A 13604-nucleotide genomic window follows, 5' to 3' on the forward strand; every position below is an offset into this window, starting at 1 on the left:
TACACCTTCTCTCCATTTCTTTACTGTCCCTGAGTTAAAATGAAGGCTTGCTCCTACACTTCCACACCCCAAAGTTGTCTGTCTGGTTTCCATATACATTAGATGTCGCCTGTATAAAAGTGAGAGGGAAGCCATTTTTTGACTTGACCTGACCTTCAAACCAGCCGAGGGCACTTCTTTCACAGAATGTAAAGAAGAGTTTTTGATAACTCACAGTCTGGAGTCAGACTGGCTGATTTAAACCAAGTTCTGGAACTTAGCAGTTGTGCAACCTAAGACAACATGCATTACCTCTCTGTGTCTCGGATTCCACCTTCCTTCAACAGGAGGATTAAATGAACAAGCACAGGTAAGGTGGAGACAAGGGTGTCTTGCACGTGATAATCATTCTCTTATTCTGCTATTATTACTTTTGTCATTATTACAAGTTGAAGAAAACACATCTTAGAACTATTCCCAGTGTTGATTGCTATAAAGCTAATGACTTTTTAAAATGTATATAAAAATGATAAAACGATCAGTAATGATTTTATCTGTCTTAATTAAAACAAACTAGCTTATCATTCAAAATAATAAAAACCACACAGCATATCGAAGAATGTCTTTCTGTCTATTTACATAGAACTATTATTTACCAGCTGAATAACAGGAATTATTGGGTAGTGTTTCAGGCATATTTTGAATACATCGGAACAAAGTCACCAGACTCAATTCGTCCCCAAAGACATGGACTTTTTTCCTCTGTATTAGGTGTCCCATGGCAAAGGTGTTATCGGTGTATAAAACCTGAGAAACAAACCAAAAAACTTCATCAGAAGTGAGCACAAAGTGGGAAGCATTGGACAGTGACAGCAGAATGAGGGTTCAACCCACCTGACCATATATAAAGAAGTAACCGGTTTCTTTCACCAATATTTTATTTTCTTTTTCTTCTAGGGCTCTTCCTCTTTTAAAGCTGAGAAGCCATGGAACAAATGTATAAGCTCCTATAACAAAGAGAACAATTTATAAAACTGGAAACTGAGAAAAGCAGTTTTTCACCTTCATTTAGTTGCTAAACTAAGTCTGAAACCTAGAGGAGAATTTCATCTTTAAAAAAGGGGAAGACAGGACAAATCACAGTACTCCATTGGTTTCTCCACTGTCATTACGTATTAACCCAGGCAACTATCAGACACAGGAACTTGAGAGCAAAAACTTAATATAAAATGTCTTGTTTTTCTTTCATTCTTCTGTATTTCAGCAACTTTCCTAATAAAGTCTGGTCTAGATGGGAGAGTTTGAGGCAAAGAATGTACAAAATGTCTCTGCGTAACACACTAATAGAGATTTTTCAGTTTTTCTTTGGTTCCCAGAGAGGAAACAGTGAGTATGCAGAAAGTTTAGCCAACGGCAAACTTTAGAAACAGTTAGAAAGCAAAGCCCCTCCCAACACAGCAACAGGACAGAGTTTAAGGAAAGTGAGGAAAGTTACTAAGACATAATCTTTACAGGGAAATGGTCAAGGAACTTTGTGATAATGGACTACAGTATTCATGTTGAAATGGTTTTTGTTCAGTACACTCATTCTCCATTATTCCTCAAACTTCTCCTGGGAGTAACAGGGAAGCCACTGTGCTTGCAAGTTGGATGAAGGGGCAGAGAAAGACAGCAGCTACGGAAACAAGTTGGCAAGAGGGGACCAAATCGCTGAGCCAGAACACAGTGCTTTTATACATCAACATCCATTAAGAGAGTGTAAACACTCCTTTCCAGGGAATCACAGTGTAAGTTCAATGAATTTCTCACTGTTAAGAAAGTATTATAGTGAATGGTGAACCCTAAAGCTAGACTGAGAAATCTGGGGGGCATTAATAAATGGTATAAAATAAATGAGTAGAAGATTAGAAAATGGTAATTTAAAGATAGGATAGTAAAATGAAACTGTGATAGTCTAAAATTATATTTAAAAAGTTCCTATGTAATTGATAGTGTTGGACAACCTGTGACCCCAAGCTTCGTCTTGGTTATTACAAAAGGGGAAACATAATCAATAATACAATTCAGAGTCCACACAACAATATGCCAGAAGCTCAGGAAAAAAACAACTTGTCCTAGAATTGAGATTAAAGGAAATTTTCCCCTGAGCATTTTCTTAAGGGGGCATCTTGGGATATGGTAGTTGATAATGCTTTCACATCCATAAACACAACGCTAAGGGTATGTACCTACTTCAGGTAGTATCCCCAAGGCAAACCACCATATTTTAACTTTTCCCAAATAAGGTTCTCAAGGGAAGAATGTAAAACAAGAACTACATATTTTCTGAATATTTCTGAGGAGTTAAAAGCCCAAAGTGATCAAACAAGGCAAATCACACTGTCAAGTTAAAATGAAACAATTCCGGAAGGCAGTCCTGTAAGTCCACATTACCATCAACAGAGAGGAGGACTGCTAGGGAGAGTGGCAAGAAAGGGGAGAGGAAGGGAGGAAGAGGGGACATTACAGGCCTTCAAGAGTGTTCTTGTTCCCAGGTCCTTTAAGCACTCCCAGGAACCTCCTCAATCACATCTCACAGGGAGTGAATGCCCCCCAACATGGGACAGGCCTGGCTGCCCCAATTAGCTGTTTCCAAAAAAGGTCTCTGAGAAATATTTCCTTAAATGATAACCCTTTAGTGGCATTCTGGGTAATGAGAGCCCATGAATAAAAGATCCTATTCAATTATGAATAACGAAGGCAAACTCATCATCACCTGTTTTTATATAATATTATTTCAGTGAAAATATTATAATAACAGAGTTTTCAAGTGTGTTTTACTGAGATTATGTGCACAAAGCATTTTTTTTTAATGTAGAGTGCTGCAAATATGAGAAAAGATCACTATCGTGGTTGTTATTATTATAACATAGAAACTAATGACTGAAGGCGACTGCTTTTGTGGTTGTTGTGGTACTTACTTGATGCTCTGACCAAAGAGGACTTTTTTCTCCCCAAAACAATAAACATCTTAGATTCTAACTTCTTTGAGTTCATGTTTTATGTTTGTTTCCCTGCTATTTCCCAAGTCTTAAATGACAACTGGCCCATATCAGACAAGCGGCAAATATTTGAATTAACTAATTCAATTTTAAACATAAAATCATTTGAAATGGCAATGTACTATGTAATTAGTCACAAGCATTCAATTGTTTTTTTTTTAAAAGCGTTTTACTTCTTAGTTACAGAAACTCTATGAAACAAAACATCCTCCATCATAAATGTGGTATGTATTCTTGAATCAAAGTAAAAAACATTTCTAAAGCTGCTTGTTTATATTCTGGCTGGCAATATTTATTTACTAATTGTTTTTTGCAGAATCTTCAATTGATTTCCTATTTCTTTATACTTATATCTATAAAAGTAATAAGCTGGTTCTTACCAAATTCTACTACTGTATTATCAGAATAGGAAGAAAAAATAAGTAATTATTAGGTTTATATTCTTATTTTCTCTTGATATTTTCTTTTGGCATTTCATCATATCTAATGTTAACCAAAAAAATAAATAAATAAAGTTTAGGCTGCAATAAAGAATAAAAAACATTTATTTAAGCAGAGGAGGGACTGCAATCCAGGCTATGAGTTTAGGTAGCAACCTAGATTGTGCTCTGAAGGGAACAAAAAAAGGCAGGGTTTATAAAAGGCAAAACCATAACAGTCCTCCATGTAAATAATCCTTCATGTAAATAAAGGATGTTGGCTAGGTCAGTTGGGATCGGTTACACCCATTATATAAATGGAGGATGCTATTTGTTAAAATAGATTCTTTCTTTTCAAGGTAAAGAATGTAGATGGTCTGGTCACCATGATGAGGAGGAAGTAAAGCCCATATATATCCATATATAAATCATGGATCCAGGATGTTCATTATTCAGCCTTGAGCTGAGTTTAGCAACACTTAACAATAGTTCTAAGAACTGAGACATGAGAAGCAATTTAACAATAGTTCTAAGAACTGAGACATGAGAAGTGCATAGGCCACCTCCTCAAGTGGCCTCCCTACTCCATTTTAAGTGACTCTCTTAGCAGCATTTATTCTGTTTTATTTTCTCCATTATCACTTGCTGTAAACATTCTTATTAAAGAGAGTATATGTACTTGTTTTTATGTCCTGTCTTCCCCACTACACACACATGCACACATGGATTACACTTCACAAGACCAAGGCTATGGCTCTGCTACAGTTGTAACTGTAAATCCAAATGCGAAGAACAAAGCCTAGCATATGTTGTACATTTAATAAATATGTGCTTCAGTGCTACTGAATAAATGTTAAATCCTTTCAGAAAACAACCTAAACAATAAATTAAAAGCTAAAGTGATTATAAACTTAAGCATAAATATTATGTTTCTGCATCCTGAAACTTAGATTTTTAGCATGCCAGTTAGACTACTGATAAATGCTAACATGAAAATATGCATTAAGTGCCTATTCTGTAGAATGCTTTTCTAAGCTAGCATGCATCTCTCCTTATAGTAGATATTTAAGAATTTGCAAGTAAATTTCAAGAGTATTAATACTTATTTTTCTTAGTCAACAGCTAAGTTACAGATGTACCTTGGCATTTAAAGCTTCGACTCCCACTCTTTACTCAGCTTTAAATGTCTGGTGTATCTAAATGTTTTTGAAACCTTAATAAAATTAATGTGTACATTAATATGTGAAATTAAATAAACATAATGTCAGTATTAATATGTGAAAATAATTTACATGTTTATCTGAAAATGTCTGCTCTTAAAAGAATAGCTCCTTCCTGTTCTGCTCTTAAAAGAATAGCTCCTTCCTATATGAAAGAGTTGTAGATAAATTTTATGATGACAAAGTTTTATGTGAAACTTTGAAACTTTATTAAAAGATATATTTGATTAATATTTGTTTTTTATTCTATTTCATGCATAGAAAATAGTCTCCCAAATATTTATACTTCTAGTAGTACCTCCCTCAATAACTAAAAATAAATGCTGCAGAGAGCAGCTATCACATATCACACATTTTAAAGATGCTGGAAATAGTTTTAAGGGAGAAAATATTGATAACACTTTTTAAAAGGGAGATTAAGTAAACCAATTCAAGAAACAGCAATTATTTTTTTGTATAGAACAAATATAGTTTGACATTGAAATCTACAGTAATCATATACTTCACTTTATAGATGAGGTGGAGCTAGGAAAATCAAAAGAAAACAGAAGTCAGGCAAGCAAGGCCATGTAGGCTGAGCTATCTAAAGGGCAGTGGGAGATCCCTAGAAGGCTATGAGTAGTGGAGAGAAATTATTATCTGTGTTTTAGAAATATCACTAGGTGTCTTCCAAGTAAGACAACATATAAAACTGGAGGCAAGAAAATCAGCCAGGTAAGAGATGCTAGTGGTTTGTACTAGGATGGTGAAATGGGAATGCAGAGAAATAGATTAATCCAAATTATATTTATGAGAAATAATTGATAGAATTTTGGATTAATATACCAAGTTAGAGGGAGTAGTCAAGAATGACACCCAAAATTCTGGATTAAACAACTGAAGACATAGTCATCACACTTATTGAAACAGGGAACACTGGAGGAAAAAGAAACCTGGGGAAAATTTCTAAAGTTCAGGCTGGGATGCCACCAAGATATTCAGGAAGAGATGTAAACTAGACAGAGGTAAATATAGGCTTGGAGCTCCCGAAAGTGATTCGAGCTACAGATCTACACTTAAGCCATCAGCACAAAGATGTTAAGTGACAACATAACATTTAAGGAGCTTTTAAGAATGCCAAGGAAACAAGAATATAAAGAGAATGGATCTATGTCAGAGGTCTAAAGAACATCAATATTGAAGAGATACACTTAAGAGTAATGCGCAGATGTATTTAAAAAGCTGTGGCCAAAAAGGTAGAGTTATGGTTAGAAAAACAAACCAAGAGGAGCAAGTGTTTCAAGAAAAAGGGAGTCATCAACTGAAAAATACTCTCGAGAGATTAAAAGTAAACCTTATCATTGTTTCTAAGAAATAATTATGTTGGAAAATAGAAATAAACAAGAGACTTCCACTATCAACATGATTGTGGAAATACATCTATCCTTTTTTACCTCTTGTAAATCATATAAAAGAAACAGACAGATGAATATTCTCCAAAATAACTGCATATTCTCCAAAGTAACTGCAAGGAGTTTCAGAAGAAAATGAGATCACCCTGAGGCTGACTGCAGACGTAAAAAGAAGCACAGAAAATGATGAGAGGGCCTGGCAATGGAAAACTTCACAAAGAGCCAACGAAAACCAAATCCCCTCACCAAAATAATAATAGTGGCTATCTCTGGATGGTGAGATTTTAAGTGATTCTAATTTTTTTTATAACTGTACTTTGTCTACAGTGAACACGTACTATTGCTATAATAATTAAACTTTTAAATTTCATTTAAATATATTATTTAAAAATATCAATATAGCTTATTAGATTTCAAATTCTGTATACATATAGTTAATATCTATACAGAAAAATAATATTATTTGTATTTATAGGCATCAATAATTATAAAGGCTCAGTGTATCATGAAGCAAAGGTTGGTTTTCAAACAGCCTGTTTTTTCAATAGTCACATTTATAACATCATTGATATTTTAAATGTGTGTGTATTAAAATTAGCCACAGAGGACTGGAAATATGGATTATATTGTCAGAAAAAGTTTGTTTAGAATTTTAGACTTTATAGAAAATATGCCCGAGAGTATATTGGCAGCATTCAAAATCTGACCTATGTGGAAAGAATAGCAAGCTAACCATCTCTAATAGTGGGATGCCAATTGAGAATTTATAATGTCTTTGTTTTAGTTATAAAAAAAGATTTGCTATCCTCAGAAATATATTTTGAAAACATGATCTTTATTCTGATATGCTAATTTTAACAATACAAATAAATAAGAAAACTGTATGCATTTCAGGAAAGCAGTCTGCCTTCTGTATTGCCTTGATGATGATGTGCCATCCTACTACTCGGTGTGGGACAAACAGAAAAGAAAAATCAACTCCCTAAAGGTGAAGAACACCTCATTTACAAACAGAAATCTCCTACAAACAGACAATCCAGGAAATTTCAATGTCAGCTAAAGTATTTCAGAAATTAGGAGGAAAAAAAAATCATTTAAATGAAAATAAAAGTTTCTGAAGGGCAAATAGGTTTTGCACAAAAGAAATAAGATGAAAATAAAGAAAGAGTTAATAATTTGAGGAAAAAATATATAACAGAATACAGAAGACAGGTAAAAAATTACCAGTATATATATAATTTGAACCCTGAAAGACAAAACAAACAACAACATGTCAAGCAAGGAAACCACCTAGAGCTACTACAGACTGAAAAGGCACATCATGTGCCGGGGAAAATGATTTGGAATAGTCTTATTAAATGCAACAAATTACTACAAACTTAGTGGCTGAAAACGATACATATTTCCTATCTTATAATTCTAAACAGAAGTTTCACTGGGCAAAAATCAAGGTGTTAGCAAATCTGTGTTTTTTTCTGGAATGTGGAAACCATCCCTTGCCTTTTTCAGCTTCTAGAGTATGCTTGCGTTCCTTGGGTCATGGCTTCTTCCATTTTCCCAGGCAGGAATCACATAATTCTGAACTCTGCTTTCATCACCACACTGCCCTTTCTGACACTGACGCTGTTAACGTCCTTTTATAAGGGCCTTTCTGATTATACTAGACCCACCCAAATAAGCCAGAATAATCTCCCCAAATTTCTTATCTTAATCACACTTGCAAATTTCCTTTTGCCCTGTAAGGTTATACTCACAAGTTTCAAAGATTAGGGTGTGGACATCTTTGGGGAGGTATTACTCTACCTACCACAATGGTCGATTCTGAGATATATAATAAAATAAGGATTAAATTTTTAAGGTAAGTTAATAATTTTTTGTATAACCAGATAAGAAACTCAAGTCACTTATGAGAAGAAAAATTTCTCTTACTTTAGTTATCTCCAAAGTGCATATAATGTCAAAAGATAGTGGAGAATTTCCTAGATACTCAGTAAACGGTAAACTGAGAATTTCACCCACAGAGTATAAAAACTAAAAAGAAGCTGCTTTATCAATGAAAATACTTAGTGAGCATTTTTCTCATGAACTCATTTTGAGTAAACTAGTAGAGAATGAAATTCAGCAAACTAAGATATGAATGAGGAAAATAAGGCAAAAAGACTTACAATAAGTATTGAATATATTTATCTGTAATTCCAAGATGAAAACTCTTAAAGTATCATTTTGACAGAAAGAATAAAATATATTCATGTCATGATAATGTAGAAATTATATAACTAACAAATATTGAGAAGAAAAAGAGGAAAAATATTGGTAGCAAAATCATCAATTGCCCCATTTATAATAGTTGGAGTTCAAAGGATATAAATTAAAGTTGACAGATCAAGTAATAGAAATATAAATACTTAATAGTACATAGATAAAAATTAATAAATATAATATTACTATCTAAAAAATGTATGATAGACAGTAAAGATAGAGAGAATAAAGAGGAATCATTAATTTTGTCATAAGCCAGCGTAGACAATCAATAGATATTGTCTAAAGATATAATTATAGATGTCAGCGTTATATCATGGAAAATAGCAGAGTAGAAAGCTCAAAAAGTATATCCCTTCACCAAAGCAGCAATTGAAATGGCAGAAATTTACAGAATCAACATTTCTGTATGTATGAAATCTGTATGTATGTACAAAATTTATAGTACCAAAGGAGTGCTTAATGAGAAAGAAAGCGTCCGTTAAATTTCAATAAGAAAGTATTGTAGTATTTTTCCTCACTCACTTACCATCTACCATTCTCTAGCTTAGCTGCAGCCTGGAAATAGTAGAATGAGTTCCAGGTGGCACCTTGCTGGTGCCAGGGAGTGAAATACTCAACCTTATTCTCAAAACATTCTGGCTGTGCATTTTGACCTGTCTAAAGGCTCACTTCTGATGAAAGCAGGTTCCCATGCTGTTGTCAATCAAAAGCTTTAAAGACATACACTACCTGTAGCTACCTGAAGGGATGGCAGGTGGGGGAGGCAGCAGAGCAACAAAAAGCCTGAGAAGGAGGAGGCTAAGAAGCAAGATACTTAAAGGAATAAGGGCTTTGAACCACATACACCAAGGAATCTGTAATGCAATATGCATGCACGGAACCAGATGCATGCTCAGTAAAGACCTGAAAAAAATCCTAAGACAACACCTCTAGGTGATTTTCGGTCTCTGTACAAGTGGGAGGGGAAGTTAAGGCAACCTGGCTAAATGTTGAAAGAGTGCCCCAGCTCAGAGCCAATCTGCCAAAAAAAGGAGAGTTTTGTTTTGTTTTTTTTCATTTCTAGTATTTAAGTAAATCTCTGTCAGGATTATGACTAGAGATTTTGAAAAATCTTTGTCAGGCTAACTGCAGAGATAAAAAACAAATAAAAAGAGACTTCAGTGACCACATAGGACAAGGAATACAGTCTTTGCAAAAAAAAAAAAAAAAAAAAAACCAAAAAACCCCCACCATTTTTGAAAATATAATAAACAAATGGACAACTGCAGCCCATAACAATCAATAGCAAATCCTTGGGATAGGAGAAAATATAATTTCTAGACTTATCAATTGTAATACTCATATTGTTCAATCGTTCAAAAGAAAATATTAACAGTTGATTTCTCACTTGAAACCATGTAGGCAAAAGGCAGTAAGATGTCATATTTACAATTCTGAAGGAAGGATCATGTCAGCAAGATGGCAAAGTAAGGAGTCTTACACATCATCCCTCCACAGAAACATTGCGTTAACAATAATATTGGTACCAAAATACCTTAGAGAGAAATTCAGAATCCAGCTAAGAAGCAGAAGCACCTTAGAGGAACACAAACTAAGAAGCAGTCACATTTATATGGGTAAGAAGAGCAATTTCAGTTTACTCACATCGGTCCCTCCCCTAAACAGGATTAATTCAGCACCGAGAACATCACCTCAGCCCATGATTCTCCCAGGAAAGGATGGTGAGACTGGTGGGTGCACTGGGCCACGTGGCCTCTCAGAGTGCCTTCTGTGGAGCTGGTTTCTATCTTGCCTCATACTGAGCAATGAACAACCAAAAGAGCTTTGTCCCCTGATACAGTTAGAAACAAAGTAAAGGGGAGAGCGTGACTGAGTGTGACTGAGGAAAAGCAAAGAACTGTTACTTTTCCTCCAGGAGGGAAGAAAGGAAGCAAAGGGGGCCTTGACCCAGCCTTAGAGTCACTAATGACAAACACTGCAGACCAACAAACATGTCTCCCTGTACAAATCAGTCCATGGAGACTGAGACAGGTTGCTGCTTCTTCAAATGCACAGACAACAAAGCAAATCTACAAGGAACATGAAGAATAAAGAAAGCACAACACAAAGAAAGAAAATATATCCCCAGTAAACAACCTGGAAGAAATGGCTGAAATGAGTTGTAAATCACTTTCATGCTAGTGTGAAAGTTAAAAGACAAATGTATTAAAACGAACTATAACTACAATAATTTGTTAATAGATACACGATATAAAAAGATGTAAATTGTCACATCGATAACATTAAGTGTGGAAAAGGGAGAAGTAAAAGTGTAGAGTAGCTGAAAGAATTTAAAAAAAAGAAAAGCCAACCATATGCTGCCTACAAGAGACTCACTAACTTTAAGGATACATATAGGCTGAAAGTGAAGGGTTAAAAAAGAATATTCTATGCAAATGGTAAACAAAAGAGAGATGTGGCTATTTTTATATCAGACAAAATGGGCTTAAAGTTGAAAACTGTCACAAGAGACAAAAAAGGTCATTGTATGATAATAAATGGACTGATTCATCAAGAAGATATAACAAATATACCTGTTACTCAACATTGGAGACCCTAAATATATGAAAAAAATATTAATAGCTCTTATGGGAGAGTAGACAACCATACAATTACAGTAGGAGAATTCAATATCCCATTTTCAACAATGGATAGATCATCCAAAAGAAAATCAATAAAGAAGTAGTGTACTTGAACAACATTACAGACCAAATGAACTTAGACATATACGGAATATTCCATTCTACAGTAGCAGAATATATATTCTTCTTAAGTGCACAAAGAAAATTCTCAAGTATATGAAATGTTCGGGCACAAAATAAGTCTTAACAAAATTAATAAGACTGAAGTCATATCAAGTAACTTTTCCAACCACAATGGCATAGAATTAGAAATTAATAACAGGAGGAAAATTGGAAAATTCACAAATGTGGGGACATTAAATGATGCACTGCTGAACAATTAATGGGTCAGAAAAGAAATAAAATGGTAAATCAAAAAAATCTTGAGACAAATAAAAATGAAAACACAACATATCAAAACTTATGGGGCACAGTAAAGCAGTACTGCTAAAATGTCCACACACATTTACATTTACATACTATTCAAGGCTTGTTGGCATCAAAAGGCCAACCGAAGGGTCCAAAGGGCAAGGCACTCAGATAAGCACCCTTGGATCAGTGGAGAGCAGCCCAACACCAGGAAGATTATAACACTGTGCAATTCATACTCAAAATGGAATAGCAGCTGAATCTTTTTGTGTGATTTACAGCGTTTTTGTTTTTGGCCCAATGTATAAAACAAATCTTTTCCAAGTTATATTTTAAAATTTTTGTATTTGGTCCTCAGGGTCTTCTTCTAACTTAACTTTAATTCTTAGGAAACAGTTTGCTGCCTATTAAAAGTTTCAAGCATATAACTTTGGAAAATGAAGAGCAATAAATAATAATAGATTTCAACTAGTTTAATATTTGTGTTACATTAGAAATAATTAAAGCCACACAGAAAAATACAGATGCAAGACAGCTTTCCTGGGAATCATTACAAAAGTCAATCCAAATTCGTTATCTGGACTTGTTTCCTCATTCCTGGTCCCAGCTTAACCTCCTGACACTTCTGAACTCCCTTTGGTGGTTCACACCCCAAACATTCCCCTGCTTTCTTTATTTTTCTCCATAGCATTTAATGTTATCTTTCTACATTTAGAAGGTAAATTCCACAAAAGTGAGGAACCATTAGAAGGTAAATTCCACAAAAGTGAGGAACTATGCATATTTCAGTCACTGCTAAGCCCCAGTGCCCACACAATAAAGTAACATTGTATATTCTTGACCATTATGTGTAAAATATAAAGCAATAATTTCACATTCATATTTTTCATAAAATGTTATATTTATTTGTACATATTATATATTTATTAATAAGTTAATTGATATAAGGTGTTTATGATATGTTCAGTTTTATCCATTCTATTATGATTCTACAACCTATAGGAGAATTAATGTTTGTGAATGAAGATGATCTTGAGGCATTATAGAAGCCAAAATGATTTCTAAATAAGAAAACATTGAATTTGTTTTAGTATTGCTTTTGTTTTGTTGTACAGTAATTATTTAAAGTTTCTAAATATTAGTGTCTCTAAGGTAATTCTGTTTTGATATAACATTAGCCTAAGTATTTATTCCCCAATCATTTTGAATAAATTAAGTTTATTATTTTACATCTGACTATAAAAAGTTTTGAGGTAAAGAGTTGATTCAAGATGAAGTTTAAATAGTCTTCGAACTTGAAACTTACAAGTAAATGGACTAGACTTAATTCTAAGTGGAAAAATTACTGGGACTATTATATTACCTTTTCGTATAGTAGGTGTGTCACTGTCTGCAATCAGTTGCAAGCAGTCTTGAGTGACTGAAAAGCAAAAATGTATCATTTTAGTTACTTGAATTGAAATAAGGGAACTAAGATGACTGAGAACATAAAGCCACAAACCCATCCTTCGGTAACGCCAAATTTATTCTACGTTCTATGTACCCTATACATTGTTCTTAAAGTTATGAAATGTGGCCATGGATTTTTAATATAACTTGAATTTGAAATATAATTTATCCTTGAGATTCATGTTTTAGAAAAATTCTACATGCTGTTGAAATATAGTTAAGTGTATCACTTTTATAGTTTAACCTAACTTTCTTTAAAATGTTATATATAGAAAGTAAATTTAGTCATTCTCATTTGTTTTTCAAGTCTATCAAATACAAGAGCCTGTTAAACTATCAGATTATTCTAAATCATTTTTTGCTTCAAAATATCTAACAGTAAATAATGACTCACTAGTACTAAAAATGCTGCTATTAACATTACAAAAGTAAATATAATTGCTAACATTTATTGAGTAGATATAAATCCGTCCAAGCTCCCAAAGACCCTAAAATTTATGTACTGAAAACTACATCTTGGAAAGTAAAAATAAATTGCTCAGGGACTAAGGTGGAAGGTGACAGGGCCAAAATGTAAGCTACATTTGTTTCACTCCGGAGACAAAGTTAGGCTTTTGGCAAAATATTTGGACCAAAAAGAAAAAAGAGATAGAGCATCTTTTAAAAATAAAATGGAAGGTTTCCCTGAGACTGTATAATCAATAGTTTCTGGAAAGCCTCAATCATATCACATATTACACATACAGTAGAATATTCCAAAGGATATTCAAGAGAATAAATAACTATTCTGTTAAAGAGAAATGCCTTTAGGTTA

General features: G+C 33.8%; 1 protein-coding gene across 1 annotated transcript in view; it reads right to left on the reverse strand.

Annotated features, from left to right (window-relative positions):
• TNFSF13B (TNF superfamily member 13b) overlaps positions 1-13604 on the reverse strand; it is a 31507-nt gene that overhangs the window by 4015 nt on the left and 13888 nt on the right. The window contains exons 3-5 of the mRNA XM_006909367.2: positions 12705-12761; positions 874-986; positions 636-786 (exon numbers count right to left, since the gene is read on the reverse strand). Of these exons, the coding sequence (XP_006909429.1) occupies positions 636-786; positions 874-986; positions 12705-12761 (321 nt within the window). The remainder of the gene's footprint in view (positions 1-635; positions 787-873; positions 987-12704; positions 12762-13604) is intronic.

This window comes from Pteropus alecto, unplaced genomic scaffold (assembly GCF_000325575.1).
Source record: "Pteropus alecto unplaced genomic scaffold, ASM32557v1 scaffold13, whole genome shotgun sequence".
NCBI classification, from domain to species: Eukaryota; Metazoa; Chordata; class Mammalia; order Chiroptera; family Pteropodidae; genus Pteropus; species Pteropus alecto.